This window comes from Coloeus monedula, assembly GCF_965178545.1.
Source record: "Coloeus monedula genome assembly, chromosome: 24".
Taxonomy (NCBI): Eukaryota; Metazoa; Chordata; class Aves; order Passeriformes; family Corvidae; genus Coloeus; species Coloeus monedula.
In genome coordinates, this window is record NC_138804.1 from 7,032,951 (window position 1) to 7,053,440 (window position 20,490).

The window sequence follows — 20,490 nt, forward strand, 5'->3', positions numbered from 1 at the left end:
GGAAGGCTGGCAGCTGCAGGCTCCTACACGTGGAATCAATTAGCAGCCAAGGCCAGCAGAGATCTGACCAAACCCTGTTTCTCCTAATTAGCATCACTCACCGTGCTCCACAGGTGAGGTGTGAGGGCAGACCTGCTTTGCTGAATTTGGCAGATTATCTTCCAGAGAATGGTTCAGTTTACTGGTAAAATGCTTTACCCCCAAGGAATGGGTGTTTTATTATTAGGTGTAGCATCTTTTGGCTCATTTCCTGGTTGTTTTGTTTTGTTTTGTTTTTTTAATTTCTGATTGAATCCAGCAAAGTGATGGGATAAATGCATGGTAGAGCTAAGCAAACAGGTAGAGGTTGTGTTCATGAATCACACAGGATTTGTTTTGACAACCCTATTTATGCTGTAGCTTTTAAACTTTTTGAAAGGCTGAGAGAATTGGGATTGTTCAGCCTGGAGAAGAGAAGGCTTCAAGGTGACCTAATTGCAGCTTTCCAGTGCCTAAAGGGAGCCTACAAGAAAACTGGAGAGAGACTATTTATGAGGGCCTGGAGCAACAGGACAAGGGGGAATGCTTCACACTGACAGAGGCAGGTTTAGATGGGATATTGGAAATGAGTTCTTCCCTGTGAGGGTGGGGAGGCCCTGGCACAGGGTGCCAGAGAAGCTGTGGTTGCCCCTGGATCCCTGGCAGTGCCCAAGGCCAGGTTGGATGGGGCTCAGAGCCACCTGGGATAGTGGAAGGTGTCCCTGCCTGTGGCAGGGGTTGGAACTGGATGGGATTTAAAGTCCCTTCCAACCCCAAACCGTTCCAGGAGTCTGTGATTCTACTTTGGATCACTCGTGGAGAGTGAAGGTTTGTAAGGTGTGTGATTTCTGGGTGATGTTCAGAGTGTGTTTAAGTGTTACAGTGGTTACAAGTGATTCCCAGGGACCGGGATTAGCAGCTCTGTGGTTTCAGGCCTGGAGGAGACATTCCTGGGGATCCCAGCTGAGCCCCATCGAGTGTGAGGTTTGTGCACGGCTCGGGCAGTGGCCGGGTGTCCTCCCCAGAGCCACTGCTCTTCTCAAGCAGGAGTAGAGTTGGGGAAAGCAGCTCAGCACCAAAGGCTCTTAATGAAAGCCATAAAACTGCAAGTACCCTCTGTTTTTGCTCCTCACGTTCCATAAAGGACCAGAAAGCATTAACTCTGTGGGCATGGAATAAGGTTTTGTGCCTTCTTTTGCATCCCTCCCATTCTGTGTGGATCGGGTCAGAATGCTGTCCAGCGTGGCACAGAGTGCCCGTAAGGACAGCAGAGAGGAGCTGCTGCCACACGGCCACCACGGTGTCACATAAACCTGCAGGGACAGGCAGCAAAGGGGTGTGATGGCAAAGGGGGGCAGTCAGACATGACTTGAGGCAGCACTGTCAGGTGTGCTGATCCGGGTGCTCCATGGGAATGCTGGAATGCCAGCTGGCCTCGGCAGGGAGAGGGGCTGGGTGTGGGAGGGGCACACGTTCAGCAGCCACAGCCTGTGCCAGTGATTTTCTTTCGACTGCTGAAATAGATACGTGTGTGTGTGTTTGACACAGCTGTGTCAGCAAACCAAGATGAGCAGCTCACAGGCTCAAACACTGCTTTGGGCTTCGTTCTAGGATGAGCTGATGGTTCAGAGTAAACTCACAATTTTGCTGTGTGATCTTATGAGCTGATTGAGGTCACATTGCCATGGTGCTGTTTATTCTCTGCCCGTGCAATAGCACCTACCATAATCCATATGTTATTGTGTGCTTAGGGGAAGCTTGGAAGGGCTCTGTTGTACAAATGAGGTGGACAAACTCCTAAAAACCCAAGGGCTTCATCTTGTGGTCCTGTGGCAGAACTGAGACACAAAGTATTGGCTTCTTCTCCATACCAGCTAAGGCATCCCTCTCCCTTCCTAGACCCTTTTCCACCTCTAATCTTTCAGAGCAACATTTTCCTTGATTTGTAGTTACAATTTTTCTCTCTTCCTGAGAAACAAAAATTAGTAGGAAGTGCAATCGGTGGAGCTTGGAATTCCTCAATTCTGAATTTTGTCTTTTTTCCCCCTTCACTGACATAGACAGTCTCTTCACGCCGTTAAATGCTTGCTGGTGGCCATTGACACTTTCTCTTGAGGCATTGGTACAATTCCATTGCAGGCTCTGAAGGTTCATTTCAGTCCCTGACTGATGAGGTTCCTGGAGGTGAGGCTGGGGTTGTTTTTGGTAATGGTATTAGTTCAGCCTTGCAAAATATTACTTGCCTGAGGTGAGTAACAGGTTTTGATGGATGAGTAAAGCATCATCTGTCATCGTCACAACAAAGTGCAGGGGAGGTGGTTGTGTCTGAGCTCCTGAGTATTCCAAGCAGTTCTGAGACCAGTTTAGTCGTGCTGCAAGGAGTCCCAATGGGTTTTGTGTGTTTCTGTTTAAACTGCAGCTCTGTTCCTCTCTGGTGGCACAGGAGTGCCTGGCAGATGTCACACGTCGGGTGTCAGACACTGCTGCGGGGCTCCCAGGAGACGGGGGATGCACAGAGCTCTCAGAGCCAGCTCGCTCCGAGTGAGAGGAGCAGCTTTGCTCAGCTCGTGCCCTGTTTCAGGGCAGAAAGGTGATTTGTAGGTCACAAATCACCTTTCTGAGCAGCACAGTATCAGATGGTTCTCTTGATGCCAGCTGCTTCTTGAATGGGATTTCACCTCCTAGTCCATGGAAGCTCAGCCAGAAGGGCTGCAAACTTCATGTTATTATTGATTACAGTCTTTGGGTTTATTGTACCATTGCATTCCTCACCAGAGAGAGACACTGAAGTTCTCATGTCGTTGGAAATGATCCTGGCAGCACCTGAAATGGAATTTCTGTTGAAATGTTTCTCTTCCCATGAAGTCTGATGGTGTTTATAGAAGTAGAGTGAACTCCCATCCACCCATTCAGCCTTCACCCTTAGTTTGTGTGAACTTGTGCCCTTTTTTCTTCCTTTTTTTTTTTAATTTTTGGTCTCCTAATGAAGGTAAGATGGATGTTAAAAGCCAAAGCTGGCTTTTTACGGTAACAATGAGGTGGTTTCTCAAGGCTGCATTGGTTCAGGGGCAGAAATGAGATCAAAACCTGAGTATTTCTGACCTCTTCCTGTGGATTCCATGTCTAAAGATAAAGCGTTGAGGTCTGGGTGGGAGCATATTAATTAGGCTCCATTATCTCTGCCAGCCTGGCAATCATTTATCATTTCGTAAATCCGAATCTGCAACTTGGAACTGAATGACTCATCTCAGTTTTGCAGTATCTTCTTTTGCCTTAATGTTTCTGAGCCTTAAAATGCTAAAGATGAAAAGAAATCACGAATTGGGACGAATGAGGAATGTTCGGGCCTGACTGTGGTTTGTCAAAGTGTTTCAAGTTAGTTTCTGCTCTCTTTTTAATTGCACTGTTTGCTTCCTTTTATTGGGTTGCCTTGATTTTATTGTAGATTTTACTGATAGGGAGCATTATAAGAAAAGCCATTTCTTTATTATATTTTTCTGTGGGTTTTACTGGATTTATAAAGTGCAGATGAGAAAGACCGATTATTTTATCAGGTCTTCTCTGGTTAAGTTCAAGATTATTTTCTACATTGTTATTTTTGACAGTTTTCCTGGCCCAGTTTGAAGTAAATTATCCAAGTTAACTACTTCTGTCCAAGTACCTTCTAAACTCCTTCTCCCCGACGGAGCTTTGTAAATAGTCTTGGTGCTTGAGCTTCTTTATTTTTAAAGCCTGAATGCAAAGAATAACATCTAAAAAGGGATGGGTTTGCCCTTGTTGAAACTGGCATCCAAACATTTGCTACAAACAAATGTTTATAGATGTACAAGGCTACATCAAATATTAATATATCCAATACCACGGACACAAGGCTCATTTAGTCCCAATTCCTGCCTCTCCCTGCAGCCGTGGGGATGTGGATGTGTTCTGTGACCCTGAACACAGACACCGGCTGCAGAAGTTCCACACCTGCTGGTGCTCGTTGTTTTTCTAGTACAAATGTAGGTGTTCTGGGGCTGGGGTTGGGCTTCCCCAGCTCCCCTGGCCACAGGAACATTGTGAGATTGTGGCAGGAGGGAGCCCCAGCTCTGCCTGCACCGGTTTGGGCAGAAGCAGAACCGTTCGTGTGCAGGAGCGTCACTGCCCCGGAGCCCTCTGCTCCTACAGTGCCACGGGCACCTTTCCAGCTCCTGGGCACGGGAACTCTGTCTGGAACAGCACGTGGAGCTTGGAGATGCTCCTTGCACTGACCTTCTGCCATGAGACTGAGCTGTCCCATCAGATGCAGCACGGAGCCCCTGGAGTCTGCACCGGGATGCTGCTGTCCTAAAGAGTTTGAGGGAAGTGAATGGGATGGAATCCTGCAGGAAGCTGAGTCACTTAGAACTATCATTTCTTCAAAATGGGATGTTTCTCTTTGTGTTGAAATGGAAATGATGCTCTGTCTCCTTGGGGCTGCAGAGGAGGATAGGAGCCTTTCAGAAGCAAGTCCAGCATCTTTGAAGCATTAAGAAATACAAGCTTTAGATAAAGAGCGGGAAGAAAACTTGGGATGAAGCTTTGATAGGGTGTAGAGGCAGGATCCTGAGGCCAGGAAGCATGCAGGAGTAGAAGACGAAAGGGCTTCTCCATTCAACAAGGAGCCCTGCTTCAGAAGGAACCAAAGCTTTCAGACTGAGGTTTCAGTGAAGTGCAGATTGCTCAGAAAAGATCTCAGACTAATGAAGTGCTTGGAATAAAAGCTTTGGAGTAGAGCTTGGAAATGCAACCACCTTTGACTTGCCTCTTTCATTCTGGAGTTCAGTAGCTCCATAATGCAGACAGTAAAGAAGATCAAGGAGTGAGTAATCTTTGCAGCTATTTGCTCATTAGAAAGGTGTTTTTTTTAGTTTTGTTTTGGTTTTGTTGTGGTTTTTTTTTTTTTTTTGATGCTTGGTTGCATTTGCAGGTCAGGAATAATAAAATATGCACAGTGACACTATTTAACACACTTTAATAATTTTATCTGGACCAGTAAAGTGTTCCTTCATGACCTCTGTTTTAAGCTCCAAGGATGAAATGTCTGAAGTCTGCCACGTATCATTCCTTTTCCAAAGCTGCCCTGTGTGTGTCTGGAGGGGTTTTCTAGTTCTGCATCTGGATTTCCTGTGATGTCCTTGGCAGGACAGGCCATGTATATGCAGGGTTGTGCTGGAGGGTGTCAAACCCCTCCCTTGTTCCCAGCTCTGTGTCCTCCCCTCAGTGGCACGGGGAGATGGGAGTGGAGGTTACGGTCGGTTCACCACAGGTTGTTTTGGTCGCTGCTCAGGGAGAGGAGTCAGTCCTTCCCTGCTCCAGCAGGGAATTCCTCTAGTGGGAGACAGTTTTTTCATTAACTTCTCCAGTGTGAGTCCATCCCACGGGCAGCAGTTCTGCACAGATTGCTGCAACGTGGGTCACTCTTCCCCGGGGTCAGTCCTTCAGGCTGTTCAGCATCACTTTGTAAATCACCAGTTTCCTTTGATTAAATTACTCACTGTTTCAGTAGAGCTTCTTCACAGATAATATCACGGAGTCATTAAGGTCGGAAAAGACCTTTAAGTTCATCAAGTCAACCAAGATATGCCTGAGAGTACTGTTGGAGACCAGTGCTCCAAAATTAAAACATTACAAATAAAAGGGGGTTTTCCCTACTGAGGCGGTGTGGCAGCACACAGATGATAATTACTTCCCTCACAATGGGATACTGAGTGTCAGTTAATGAAAGTTTGTAAAGGACTTTGATAGAACTCATTTCCTGAAAGGTGTTGTAACATTTTAATGTAGTAGTTGTCTTTTTCTTTGCTTCTGCAGTGCCCAGACAAGCCGTGCCCTGCTCCGATTCCCAAACCTGTGAGCAAATGGATTGCTTTGAGAATGGAAAGATTTGTACTCAAACGGGCTCCCAGCAGCACAGGGAGAGGTACAGAAACCCCAGATTTTTCCCATTTTTTGTTTGAAAGCCTTTAAAGGGAACATGGAGTTGCTGTGAGTAGAATGAACCCATCAGACCAAGTGTTACAGTTCTATATCCAGGAAATCCTGCAGACACCATTCATTTCCTCAGGTCCTCAGCCCAGGCCTCCTCATTCCAAGAGGTTCAGAGACACTGGGAACACTGCAGGAATAATGTTGCACTTTTAATTTGATATTGTTTTTAATTTTGGATGTTTAATGATATCAGAGACATTCCAGATGATTGCAGAAACGGGAAATAATGGAAATCTTACTACCAGCAGTGGCTGTCAGGTGACTGAGGCTGGCAGACCTGTCAGACGTCTCCGGAGGAAGAGAAGATTGCCTCTAGATTCAGAGGATGAGGAGGAAAATGCATATGAGGATGAGGTAAATGAGGCTGTATGTGCGTCCTTTAAAGAGAGCTGTGAAAAGCAGGGGCAGTTGTTTGTCTCAGCGTTCCTTGTGCAGTGCAGACTGGGCTGAGGGAGGTTGTTCTGTACCCAGGGAATGGTCTGGGTCTGATCCTGATTTGCATCAGTGATGGGAATATCTGTTCTGAGGAGTCCCAGGGGTGAATGAACTGCTCAGGTGAAGTGAAAGTCAGGAGTTCACAGTAATAAAACCACACGTCTCCAGAACAGCTGCACTCAGATACTGTTGTGTGATATTGAAGATCAGTGTCAAGCCACAGGGTTTGTTTGGGTTTTATTACTTGCACGTACTCTCACTGCACCACCTGAAACCTGTATTAATGGTGCATAAATAGCAGTACCTCAGTCCTGAGCTGATCTTCCCTTCAGTTTCCTGCAGCCCCTCACTCCCTCTTGGGGCCCTTTGTGCCCCCCTGTGCTCTGCTCCCACCCATCAGAGCTTCTCTGAGCCATTTTATGTTTGTTCACATAATGCAGGGCTCTGTACAGCAGACCCACTGGGGTAGGTGTTTGTGGGCAATAAAGCTGCAGCTCTGCTGTCATGAGCAGTTTAACTCACCGTCTTGCTCAGCTTTTCTCTGTGATGTGGGTGAGATGTTTTAAGGGATGGATGTTTTCAGAAGTCCTTGCGGTCTCTCTTTTCCCCCTTCTCCTCGTCCTCATTAGAAACTGCCCCCCTGTCCCTTCTGGGGAATGTTTGGCAGGCAGCTTTGGCACATTCTGCCTTTTTTTGGTTTGCTCTGAGAAATGACTGTCTGGGAGGAATCAAACCCGAGTTTGCAAACGCACAGAAGAAACGGGAATGACAGTCGGGCTCGGAGTGTGACACAGGGAGACCACATTGTCTGGGGTGCTCATCTGTGACAGGAGTTACTTGAAGCTTCTGCTTCCTTCAGGGCTTCATAGATTCCTTTTTTCCCTCGTATCCATTCCCTGGCATAGATGGACGTAAGAAAGGGAAAGGAAAAAAGAGTGTTCCAGGGAGGCTGCTGACGTGAGCAGCAGATCCTGCATTGCAGAAAGCAAATCCTCTGTATTGTAATGGAGATTTTGGTCCTGTGCTGCTCTTCAGCAGCCACGTTTAAGTGAACTTCAGTAGCCTATATGAAATAACTTGTACAGCACTTTGGGATACCAGGATCAGCGTTATCTGTGTAACATTCCCTCCTGATGTTCTTGCAGGGTTGTTCAAGAGACAGCAATGCTGGCTAATAGTCCTGTTAGTTACCTGTTACATCCGTGTTGTACCTGCATGGTGAGATGATCAGAGGGAGGGAAAAACAATCTTGCTAAACTTCTTTTTAACGTATCTGTGTCTAGGAGAAGAATAAATCAAATAATATGAAAAGCCGCAGAAACACTAAACCAATAAAACAAGGTGAGCTAAGCTCATAGTCTCTTTTCTTTAATGTTTATAGATTTTTTTTTTTTAGTAGCTATTATAAAGTGAATAATAATAAACAGAAGAGGAAAGGACAGTAGAGCTCATTTCACATTCAGAACAGCTTATTAGGTACATAACCCTCTTAGCACAGTCAGCTCCAGAGATGTAGTAGCAGGAATGTCGTGGATTTGCCTGCATGATGGGCACAGGGTGAGGATCTGGAAGGAGTCCGCTTCACCCAGAGCTCACTGAAGACAATAAGAATCTTTTTTCCATTGACTTTGGAGAGCTTCAGCCACAGCCTACAGTGCTAAGTAGAAAATAAATAGGGAACAACATGATTGGCTCTAGACTATGAGTTAAACGTATTATATACCTTAAATCAGGGATTAGTTAGTATACAACTGGGGGGAGAGTTTTAATACACATTTAGAATGTAATTTTCTGTGTGTATGACTGTGGTTCTACCAGAATGAATCCGAGTTGTTTTCATCATCTGGGAGCTGCCTCTCTGGTAGATGCATTGTGTTATTAGGAGGCTATAAATATATGTGTGTGTATATATTAAAAAAAAAATCTTGTGAACTGAGCAAAAATTCACTTGGTTTTTCACTTATTTTATTTTAGGCTTATTTTAGCTGCCATTATATGCCTCTCTGTGCTGCCTGTTATTTTATATTTAACCCCTTATTCCTCTGTGAAGTGTCAGGAGGAGGAATTAATTCCCACAATTTTAAGTTACTCTGTCTTGTCCAGACTTTCCCATGGCACCTTTCCATGGGCAGCTTGCCAGCAGTCCAGGTGCCGCAGTTCATTTGACCTGTGGTCCAATAAATGTTCATTTCCTGAGGAATGAGCACGGTTTTCCTATTGCTGGAATTCCTACCTTTCCTCAAAAGTTGAGTAACACTGCCTCTTCTGCGGTGCCACAGCAAACGTGGGAGGAGAAGGAGAAGAGAGGAGGAGGAGAAGAGCAGGAGGCATCAGAGAGAAATGTTGATTTCCTCTTTGTTTTTGATTAATTAGTGCTTCCTGGAAAGAAGAAGGTATGGAACTGGTCTTCCTACTTGGAAGAGGAACAGATGCCAGCTGCTCCCCAAAAGCTGTTCAGAGAGGTTGGCAGCTTTTTTCACTCTCTTGCTCTGTTTTTCTCAGGCAACATCACAGGATTACTGGCAATCACAGGATTGATTCTCAGTGGAGGTGGGACTGGAGACCACCCTCAAGCCAGCACTTGCATTTCTGAGTTGTTTTGGTACAAGCAGGCAATAACTGTTTGTTTTCTGCCCAGGGAAACAGGCATTTGCCCTGGGGGTCTCATCACAATCCAGGGTGTAAAAAACGCTGTTGAATCTCACAAATAACCAGCAGCTGTTTCAATCTGCTCTGCTCTGGCTCTTGGACAACTTCAGGGGCTGCTGGTGAGGGACAGAGGGACAGCCTAGTGTCTGTCACGTGTCCTCTGTGGTGGTACCACAGCCGTCCCAGCCTTTCCCTGTGGACAACCCTGAGTCCCTTGGCTCAGAGAGTGGGGCAGGTTCACTCAGCGAGTGCCTGGAGGGAGGGTGGGCGTTGGTGTCAGTCACAGCGGAGGTGCCGGAGGCTGAGTTCAGCCTTGCTGAAGCTGCTTCTGCAGCTCAGTTAAATGTGCAGCTCCCAGTGAGCTCTTCAGAGCCCAGGGCTGTTGGTCCTTCCTTCCAGAGGGAGCTTAGAAGGAAGGTCTAGTCCCAATTCAGGTTGCTTTTAAACTTTTACTGTATTTCAACTGTTTCACTTGGATTGAGACTGCAGATAAATGAAAAACACAAATGCTTTCTGGAATAACTGTAAAACCGGGCTGCAGATCAAGCCTGCCTTGTCCCTTTCACCATTTGAAGATGGCAAGTTACCTTTGGGGAGAGTCTGGACTGACACATGGTGATTGTAGCTTTCCCAGCTTTTTGGTTCTGCATTGAGCTGGGAAGGGGATTCTTTTGTGTTTGAGAAGAGCTCATTTCTACATCTGCTAAAAGATGTGTTCATAGCTAATCACAACAGTTCAGTGTTTTTGAGAGATTAATTAGAATAACAAGTAAATGTGAAATACTGTGATGGTGCTGTTACTGATCCCTGAGCCTGCACCTGTCTGTTGGAGCAGCAATCACTTGGGAATGGGATTTTCTTCTCTAAGTTGAACATTTGAAGCCTGAAATATAAAAATTTGAAGCCTTAAGTATCTGATGACTGCTCTGCAATAGATTTTGTCCTTAAGAATTAAAAACAAATGTTTCTCCCCCCCCTCACAGTATCAGTCATTCCCACAAGGCCGAAATGGATTTAAAGTTGGAATGAAATTGGAAGGGGTGGATCCTGAGCACCCCTCTCGATTCTGTGTTCTCACAGTGGCTGAGGTCAGTTGTTTTTCTTGTCTTTGACTCCAAAAGTCCCATGTGCATTTAGATTTTTTTTTCAATAAGTAGAAACTTTAGTTAGTTAGTACTTGGAGTACTTTAATTAGTTAATTGATGGTAGGAGTTCAAGGTGACACTGAAGGAATGATGTTACATGATTAAAGATCTTTGCCTGAAATCCTACTGTCAGACTTTTGCACTTGGAACTAAGAATAGCAAACCTGTTAATTACCTGTAGTGAACAAATATGAAAAAGAGCAATGCCATGAGGCCCTAAGATTTAGTAAATATAAACAAGTCCGAATGCTTTAATGCAGCTTCAGTTATGTGAAATCTGGGTTGATCTGGTATAGGCATGAAAGTTCTGGGGCTGCTTTTGTACCCCAGGAACTTGTGCATGGCATGGAGCAGGAGCCCAGGGAGGTTCCACTGACCAGTTCTATTTCCAGCTGTTTGAAGTGGGGAAAGAGGAGCGTGGAAACTGGGAGAGCAGATGAGTTAAAATACAACTAGACTTTTGGAGGAATAAACGAGATCCTAATTTACTTTCTCTGTAAGTGCAAATGTGAGGGGGTGTTTTATTAGTGATTTTCCTTCTTCTCTGTGACCCTTGGTGATAATCGGAGCTTCTCTCATGGTAGGTCCAGGGGTACAGGATGCGGCTGCACTTCGATGGTTACCCAGAGTGCTACGACTTCTGGTGTAATGCTGATTCCTCAGACATCCATCCTGTGGGCTGGTGTGAAAAAACAAGCCATAAGCTGCTCCCTCCTAAAGGTATGAAAGAAAATAGAGAGCTGCACAAGAAACCGTAAATTCTACTAAGAGCTAGATGTTCTGGCTCTGCATATTTCATTTTTAGTGTTGATTTCATCGTGGAACTTGATCTGAGGGGCTAAAGGGAAGAAGTTTAACTAACACAGTGACTCACAAAAGAGCAAAATACCTTCTCTTTGATGTTCCCAAAGATTGACATTGTTAGTCACATTAGAAGCTCTGGATTGGATGTCTCTCTGGGCTTCAGAACTTGCTTTTTTCCCGCGTTCAAGTCTTTCCTGCATTCAATTTCCTAGAAACATTTGAAGGTTGAGATTAATGATTGGCCATTATGGTGAAAAAGAGAGAGCTGGTTTAGCTGAAATGCACAGCCCCTGGAGATCATAGCAGGGCAGTTATCATGCAAAGTTCATATTCTTTCCAGGTAATTTCCATTTCTGAAAAACCCACCAGGTTGTACCAGGGCCATGTAAAACAATCTTTTTCTTTCTCTTCCTAGGTTTCAAGGACGGAGAATTTAATTGGACTTCCTATCTGAAGAACTGCAAAGCTCAAGCAGCTCCAAAAAGCCTTTTTAAGACCCTCAGCAGTGTAAGTGGTGCTATGTAATAGAAGGGGTTTCAGTAGGTCTGGTGCTAAGTGAGTTTTGACCAGAATATTTATGTGGTTTTAATATGCTCATGTCAGAGGTACAACCACGGTACAATCAGATGCAAACTACTTCCTGCTGTGTTTTATTTTTAAGAAGGAAAACTAGTACAATTTTTCTTCCTTTCCCCAGTCACTGACTTTCCGGAGAAAGAATTTGTATTTCCCTTCCACTTTAATGCTGGAGGAAAAGATTTACTGAACCATTTATTAAATATATTGCAACCGTCTGTTTTGCTGTGCCCCTACAGTCGGGATATTTGTGTCACTTTCCTCTAATTTAATCATTTCCAAAATAATTTCTGGTTTCCAGCAGCATGCTCATGTGTGCCATGGGATTTATTATGGGGCTGTGGATCTTGAGCATTTGTCATCCTTCCCCCACTGGTGCTTTCTCAGTGGTTGTTAACCTCAGTTCCCTTGAACTCCTTGGTCCCGTTTCATGTTACTGTGATGACACCAAGCTGGTGGATTGGAAGCTGCACATGGACAATCCCTGACTCCAGCAGGATCAGGGCCCAGCTCTGCCCTGCTTCCCACTCAGTCACTTCTCCTTGAAGACTCTCCTAATTTTTCCACCAGTAAAACAAGATGTGCAGTGCTCATTATCCTCAGCAAATCACTGCAAGGCGTCTCAGCCTGGGGGTCTGCAGTGGTGGGTGTTCCTGGAAATGCTGTTTTTTGAGCCACATGAGCTCTTTTTTAGCAATAGTAACAGTCATTGCCAGAACTCATGGAAATCCTGTCTGCAGACCTCTTGGCAGTAACTGTAGTGTGTTTTGGTCTGTGGGTTTTGGGGCCAAAGGAGTTTATAAGGGGGATTTCAATGGCTGATTTCCTTTTCCTGGTGTCCTGTTCCTCAGCCTGTCACACCTTCTGGGTTTCGTCTGGGAATGAAACTGGAGGCAGTGGACAAGAAGAATCCGTCCCTGGTTTGTGTCGCCACCGTCACGGACATGGTGGAAAACCGGCTGCTGGTCCATTTCGATAACTGGGATGAGAGCTACGACTACTGGTAAAAGATTCTGTTTCTGACACATGACTGCAGCTAGACTGGCTTTGTTCTGCTCTTCATCTATGGGTAATAGCTGAGATGTTAAATGCTGGCACTAAAGTTGGGATCTTCTATCAGTTTTTAGGCATCTGAATAATTACTTGGGGTTTTCACAAAGAGCCAGTTGCCCAGTAGTTCCCTTCCCGTTTGGGCAGCTCAGTGCAGAACCAGTGATGGTGGCCTGAGCTGTCTGGGAAGCATTGGAATAAGAAAACTCCTTGTGATGCCTGAAGGGGCTCCAAGAGAGCTGGAGAGGGGCTTGGGACAAGGGATGGAGGGACAGGACACAGGGAATGACTTCCCGCTTCCAGAGGGCAGGGATAGATGGGATATTGGGAAGGAGTTGTTCCCTGGGAGGGTGGGCAGGCCCTAGCACAGGGTGCCCAGAGCAGCTGGGGCTGCCCCTGGATCCCTGGCAGTGCCCAAGGCCAGGCTGGACATTGGGGCTGGGAGCAGCCTGGGACAGTGGGAGGTGTCCCTGCCATGGCAGAGAATGGGACTGGATGAGCTTTAAGGTCTCTTCCAACCAAACCATTGCAAGATTTTTCTTTGTATTTCCCTTTCTTTTGGGATAGCTTGAATGCCTTGAAAACCTGGTGTTACACATTCTAACGAGGTAGTGCTTGTCTTCTACACCGTGATCACACCCACTGAAAGCATCTGCTCACCCAGCAAACACCTATCAGACAGCGTTTGAAATCCTGCCTTTCTTTTTGCTTTCCATCTGACTGGTGCCAACTTTCCCTCTTTGATTCAGGTGTGAAACGAGCAGCCCATATATCCGTCCTGTCGGCTACTGCCAAGAAACTGGAACCCCACTGACAACACCACCTGGTAGGTTGCAAGTGACACTTACTTCCTGCCTCAGCCAAAAAACCTGCAAACTGTATCTTCCACATAATTACATGTTTGCAAGTTCCAGGTTTGCTTCAGAACTCTTTACTGCCTGAACAATATTACTGTTCCTGCTTTTTGCCACTGCAATTTATGTTGTTTCATAGTTCTTTCAAGAAATGGAACAGGGTTTGGTAATTTATAATTGAATTTGAGTTTAGAAGGGAAAAAGTGAGAAGGATTTCCAGCATTTCCTTCAAGGTGAGCTGGGAGAAGAAGGGATCAGTTTCATGATTTCCTAGATGGAATTTCTGGAAATCACAGAATCACAGAGTACTCTGGGCTGGAAGGACCCCCAGGAACCATTGAGTCCAACTCTTAAGTGAGTGGCCCATAGAGGGATTGAACTACAGCCTTGGCGTTGTTAGCACCACGCTCTAATGGTTTCCTAGATGGAATTTCTGGAGTAAGTGAAGCCACATCTCTTTCTGCTGGGCTGGAATTTCGTAAATGAAGAGAATGTTGGCAAATAAGAGAGGGCAGAACATACAGGGAAACCAGTGTTGCTTTCAGGCCTCGGAAGTGCTCATTCACCCTCAAAATAGCAAACATAAAAAAATTAAGCCTGACATTTGTCAGACTGACAGCCCTGGAGCAAGAATTCCTGTATTTACTGCGTTCCAGGTTCAGCGGAGCGGGAAGCACTGCACGGCCCCTCTGCACGGGTGGCATTGGCCTCAGTGCCTTTGCTGTAGATGTAGAAGGGGTTGTGAACGTTCCCTCTCAGCAGCACCACATCTGTCCCTGCTCCTGGAAAGTTCAGCAGGGCTGGGCTCTGCAGTTCTCTGCTCATGTCAGGATTTCCTGTGCCCCCAACAAAACCTGCAGCCAGTTCTGGTCTCTCTGCTGAGGGACTTCAGCGCGGCGGTTTGCAGACTGTGCTCTGCATTTAGTCACTGCACTCTCCTGCCAAAAGGAACCCGTCCTGGGGGTAAAAATTACTGAAACAGAAAGAGGAAAAAAGTAGAGCAGTTTCTTAAATGTAATTGCCAGGGAGGGACATCCCAGTGTTGTTAGAGCAGCACGCCCGTGGAGCCTTTTCTCTCCAGGCTGCTGGTTTCACTCAGCCTGGGTGAGCGGGCAGCAGGAGAGGAGAAGGTTCTACAGTCTTACAGGCACTCACATGTAGAGTAGTTAATAAAACAGGAAATTAATTTAGTGATGCCGTTGCACATCACAGAATCCTCTGACTAGTTCTTAATTGGAGCTTTCTCTAGAGAACAAGAATTGATTAAGCTGTACAGAAATGAGCTCGCCAGGGTTCAAGCCCAGTCCAAAACTGGGGCATAGGTAGAGCTGCTCTGGGTGCTGGAGGTGGGTAGGAGCAAACAGGCTGCTTCCCAGCACCATCCATCCACTGTAAGTGCCAATTACAGTGTCACAGAGCTGCCTTTTTGCTGTTTGTAACAATACATGTGGGGCTTTTCTTACCTAAATATTAATTCTGTTTTTTCAGGATACAAGGATTCCAAAGGCTTCTCATGGGAGAAATACTTGGAAGAAACTAATTCCCAAGCAGCCCCAGCAAGAGCCTTTAAACTGGTAGGTGAATCTCTTTGATTGTTCTTGCTCAGGTGCTGTTATCTACCCTTTTTTTGCTAGAGGCTTTGTTTGAGGGTGGTTCACCTCATCCGTGCCAGGCAGGTGAAACTGTGGTTTACTTTAAGATCATCTCAGTGCTGCTAAAACAAAAACACACAGCAAAATACAAGATTTATTTCTTTTTTAATACTGTGAAGAGCTGGCTTGGAAAGGATTTTAGACTAAATATCTTCAGTGGCTCCATTAGCAGATTTAAGTGAAGAGCCTTCAGTCCACACAGGTAACTGTGTGTTCCAGAGGAATGTGGGAAGTGTCTCACAGAGGGCACAGAGGGGAGAAAGAGTGCAGTCATCTGGTGTCCCCTCCACATGACGTTTTAAAAACCTCTCTAAAATTCACCTCACAGTTGTGCAAATCTGTATTTCCTTGGCTAGTGAGGCTGGAATTAAGGTAGAGAAGTTCATATCGAGGGTTTATGTGTGCTAATACAGATCTTAGTCCTTCTGGGGAGGAGCCAGCTGTGCCCTCCATAGAAATAAATGTGTTAACAGATGAAAGAGCATCTCTGCCAAACCCCTGGGTGGGCTAGGACCATCCTGCAGACTCAGTGTGAAGGTGCTTCTCTCAACCTTAGGACTGTGAGCTTTTGTTTGTTTCACTGCAGTTCAGTGTATTTGTCTGGAATCTCACTGTGAGCTGAAACAAAACAAAAGCCTTTAAAATAACTGTACTTTTAAACTGATTTTTTTTCCTTCCACACTGCTGGCTCACCTTGCTAAACTTTGCACTGTGTTTAAAAACTCTTCCGTGCCATCGTGACACTTGTCTTGGTTCCTTTTGCTGAAGCAGAGTTGCAGGTTAATACCTGCTGCCCTCCCGTGTATTTTTGTGGAAAGGTCTTTGGGACTGAGGAGGAAAAGCAGTCAGGGAGACCTCAGATAAGGGAGGCAAAAATCCAGCCAGACAGATTCGATAATTGCCAGATTTCAGTGGTGTCCACTTGAGGTTGGTGCAGGCTGCAAGGTGGTGTCAGGGAGGTGGAAGAGGTTTTTGCCTCTTCAGAGAAGTGTAAGGCTTTAACTGGAGTTACCAGAACATCCCGGGGATTGAGGTTTCCCATAGCTGGGAAGCACCTGGGAGCCAGAGGGCAGGATGAGGAGTGAAGCCTGTCAGTGGGACACAGCTGTTGCCTTCAAGGGTGGACTAAGCCTTTTTGAGCTCCTAAAATCCCAATAGAGCTGGAAAATGTGAACTTAAAACTCCCAGCCCAAGTCCTCAGTAATCTGCTATTGTGGCTTCTTCCCTCAGATTTCCAGGGTCTAAAATGTGGTGAAAAATGTCATCTGAGCATGAGGGCTTTGCTCAGGACAGGGAGCCTGTTCAGTACTGTGAGCTCCCTTCTTTGGATTCTTCCAAAGTGTCTTCCCAAGGGGGATGCAGCTGCCTTGTCTGCCTCTGCAGCCATTGTTCTGCTCCTTCAGGTGTCAGGCTCTGAGAGAAGAGTGGAAGGACCAATTCTGGCTCTCATGAAACTCCAGAGTGCAAATTAGCATCTAAAGCTGTGTTTCAAAAATGAGACAGAAAAGAAAAGGTATTTGATATATCAGCAGTTAATAGAACTCTTTCAAGATCGAACCTCGTTATTTTTCTGGCTTGGTTGGACTGAAGCGCAAATAAATGGCAAAGCTATTGATTTTTAAAAAATTATTGTTATTATTATTATTATTATTCCAGCTAGCAATTACAGGAAATCAGTACGTAAAAATGCACGTTGAGAGCCAGAACAGGCATTTCTCACTGAATTAGCTTTTAACAATTTTAAAGAGCTGTCTTATGCAGTCTGGAGACACAGGTCATCAGCACAAATAGCAGGTCTTGGGTCTGGCTTTCTGCCCTCTCCACCTGAAAACTCAAGAGGCAGCTCCAATATAAGTATTGCTATTTCAGCCCATCCTCTTGGGCTGCCAGTTCCAAAACATTCATAAGCTATTTCCAAAAGGGCAGCAACCCTTTAGCAAGGCTTAAACAAAGAGCTTGGCTCCTCTTCTGGGCAGGATTTGGACCTTGAGCACTCAGCTCCTCCTTCAGGGAGGACAAGATTGGCTGGTTCCGCTGCTCTTGCAAATAAAAGCAGTTTAGATTGCCTGTTCTCTGGTGTGTCTGGTGTCTGACAGCCCATGGATAGGTGTCTGTGTCGGGTGAAATGACCCAAGAGGAACTTCAGGTTTGGAGTTAAACCCCTAAGCTCAGGGTGCATCTCCTTCCTGCCCCCTGGCACAGGCAGTAAAAAGGGTAAGGAAGATTGGGAGGGAAGAGTGATTATAATAATTTCATTAACCTGGCCATGTTCAAATAGACAATTTATCATTTCTTGCTGCAAGCCTGACCTCTGTGTGCAGAAGTGAAGAGGGACATGTTTTGAATGAGCGTCCATAACCCCCAGCTGAGGAGGTCAGAGGAGGAATTTGCAGTCAGATAAATGGAAACATTGGTAAAAGCTGTCTGTTGCTCAGAGGTTACATAAGGTGCTGCAAAGGGCACGTATCAGTCAAAGGACATTCTGGAGTCTTCCCAACGTCTTTGGGGTTTGAGGAGAAGGGCGCGTGAGCCACTGCAGGGGGACGCTCTGGGGCTGGAGCTGCTCCAAGTCCCAGCACGGCAGCTCCCAGCAGCAGTTCACGAGCAGCACAGGCGGTGTCGTAAGGAGCAGAGGGTGACCTGTGTAACGAGGGTGACTGGGACAGGCAGGAGCTGTTGCTGATGCCAGGGAGGACGTAGGGTAGTGAAGAGAGACTTCACCCGGTGGCGTGTTCACATGTGCACAGTGGGGAACTGGCCACTGTCCCTGCTGGTGGGAGATCACTGAATAGTCAGGGTTGGAAGAGAGGCTGGAGATCATCCATTCCACCACCCTGCCAAGGCAGAGTCACCCAGAGCACGGGACACAGGTGGGTTTGGAATTCTGCATCCAGGTGGGTTGAGAGAGAGACTCGCCAGAGAGGAGACTCCACGCCCTCCCTGGGCAGCTGTTCCAGTGCTCCACCGCCCTCCATGGAAAGTTCTTCCTCGTGTTGAGGTGGAACTTCTTGTGTTTCAGTTTAGGGCCGTTGCTCCTTTTCCTGTCACTGGACCCTGCTGGAGAGTTTGGCACCACCTTCTGACACTTGCCCTGAAGATATTTATATGTACTGTTGAGATTTCCTCTCAGTCTCCTCTTCTCTAGAAGGCCAGGTCCCTGCTGTGTGGGAGGTTTGCTGTCAGGCTGGGGAGGCCGTGTCAGTGGAGCTCATGGTGGTTCCTGGCCTTTTGTCCGTGAGGGAAGGGCCTCTTGCCCTGGCTGGGACAGCTGCTCTGTGCTGAGCCACCTCAGGCTGCTCTCCAGCGGTTTGGGGCTGCTGACAAACACTCAGCTCAGTCCTCTTGGGAACTCTGATTTTAACATCTTGGAAGCTCTGATTTTAGCCTCTGAACAGTCTGCCATGTGAGATAACCCAAAGCTCCAAAGGCAGCTCGGGGTGGATGGAAACGGGAGCACATTTCATTCAGAGCAGGTACCAGCTCTGAACTCCAAGGCTTTTTAGCATTCTGCTTACAATGCTCTCTTCCAGCGTCCTCCTCACGGATTCCAGGCTAATATGAAGTTAGAGGCTGTGGACAGACGAAATCCCATCCTGATAAGAGTGGCAACAATCGTTGACAAAGACAACCATCGCGTTAAGGTTTGACCTTGCTCCCGAGGGCACAGCCTGTGCTGGGAATGCCGGGATGGGCAGCGCAGGGAAAACACCCGTGGGAATGAGGAGCAGCAAATAGCCTGGCAGCTGCTGTGGCCTCCAGGCCTGCCCAGCTGGAAGTGATTCCTGTTGCTTTGCTTTGCTGAAATCTGATGGAATCGGCCTGGTGTTAGTTATTGTTCTAATGTAACTGTTTTGAACTAACACTTGACAGGGTGATGTCCCATCTCCTGGAATTTTCCTGTGATCTCCGTGATTGAAGGCAGCATGAGTGTTCTGCTGTGGGAAGCTGCCTGACTGGGGTTTTTTCCTACCAGGAAAGGAAAACCCAAAGCAATTTAAACCCTGGTTACATGTGGGAAGTGGCCTCATTTTCCAGTACAAATTTGTCACATAAATGCATTTTAACTTAGTCTTTTCATGCAAATATATTGCCAAAATAATCTGTTTTGCTTTGGCTTCTGAGGAATTAAGTGTGAGCCAGCTAAAGTGGAGGCTGCAGTGATGGAGACGCCATGGCCACAGGTCTCCTTCCCAAAGGATGATAACGTGGGCAGGAGTGAGAGTTCACTCCCCATTATCTGGTTGATTCTCAGTCTCATTGCTGTGGACAAAAGCCAAGCTTTGCCAGCCCATAGTGGCATGAAACTGAATGAATACATTTAAACTTGGCTGCATGAACAACCCAGTAGCGTTTGAACTCCAGTGATCCTCAGTCTTTGTTAACCTGGCCTGGATCTGAGCTAACTATTACCAGTCCCTTCATCCAGCAGAAAATTGTAGCTCATTCACTGCAAAACTCACTGAACTTGTTGGCTTTTATGGTGTTTTGGGATCATAAGAAAACAGAACAATTAAATAAGTATTTGTGTTTGCATAGCTTTGGACTTTGAGTGTTAGAGCACCCACAGGCTGTGGGGTGACAGACTGTGCCACCAGAACGTGGTTGTTCTGTAGAACACAGGTGCAGGAAAACAGTCACACTGAGCACAGAGATGACTGTGCCTGACTGAAAGATTGATCTGAAAGATTGAATGAATCAGCCTCAAGCTGAGCAAGGTGAAACGAAGGGGGAAGTTAACATAAAAGCTGAGTCATGCCCTGAACTGTGTCTTTCCCTGAGACTTTTGCTTCTTTCAGATACATTTTGATGGCTGGGACCATCACTATGATTTCTGGGTGGATGCAGACAGCCCTGACATCCATCCTGTGGGCTGGTGTGACAAAACCGGGCACGCTCTGCAAGTGCCTCTAGGTAAGTACAGGACACCCTTTGGTACCCTGGATAATCTCCTAAGTGCAGTCTGCTCCTCACGTGCAAATCTGTTTAACTTTCTTTTTTTTGCTACTGCCAGGTGCTGAAGACCCAGAGGATGCAGTGGGACAGGCGTGTCCTACTCCAGGCTGCCAGGGGATCGGGCACGTGCGGGGCCCCCGATACGGAACACATTACACGTATGTGAATGAGTGCTGTTAGTGATAATGATGATTATAATAATAATAATAGTAACAACAATGCACCAAGCAACTGCACTGCACTGAAATGATCTCAGGATGGTTATTCTGGAGATAGTTGTAATTGAAATCACAGCTCCCTCTTGTGTCTAAGCGGACTGTTAGATCATAAATTCTGTTTATACCA

General features: G+C 46.3%; 1 protein-coding gene across 6 annotated transcripts in view; it reads left to right on the top strand.

Annotated features, from left to right (window-relative positions):
* Nucleotides 1–20,490, top strand: part of LOC309581806 (lethal(3)malignant brain tumor-like protein 4) — a 39,954-nt gene that overhangs the window by 2,483 nt on the left and 16,981 nt on the right. For 4 of the 6 annotated variants that reach the window (XM_082296609.1, XM_082296611.1, XM_082296613.1 and 1 more), the window contains exons 2-14: nucleotides 5,851–5,959; nucleotides 6,273–6,381; nucleotides 7,746–7,803; nucleotides 8,836–8,924; nucleotides 10,095–10,199; nucleotides 10,841–10,976; nucleotides 11,476–11,567; nucleotides 12,488–12,639; nucleotides 13,436–13,512; nucleotides 15,029–15,114; nucleotides 18,723–18,833; nucleotides 19,989–20,103; nucleotides 20,204–20,303. In XM_082296609.1, the coding sequence (XP_082152735.1) occupies nucleotides 5,851–5,959; nucleotides 6,273–6,381; nucleotides 7,746–7,803; nucleotides 8,836–8,924; nucleotides 10,095–10,199; nucleotides 10,841–10,976; nucleotides 11,476–11,567; nucleotides 12,488–12,639; nucleotides 13,436–13,512; nucleotides 15,029–15,114; nucleotides 18,723–18,833; nucleotides 19,989–20,103; nucleotides 20,204–20,303 (1,339 nt within the window). The remainder of the gene's footprint in view (nucleotides 1–5,850; nucleotides 5,960–6,272; nucleotides 6,382–7,745; nucleotides 7,804–8,835; nucleotides 8,925–10,094; nucleotides 10,200–10,840; nucleotides 10,977–11,475; nucleotides 11,568–12,487; nucleotides 12,640–13,435; nucleotides 13,513–15,028; nucleotides 15,115–18,722; nucleotides 18,834–19,988; nucleotides 20,104–20,203; nucleotides 20,304–20,490) is intronic. The other 2 variants (XM_082296610.1, XM_082296614.1) reach the window with 2 other exon arrangements.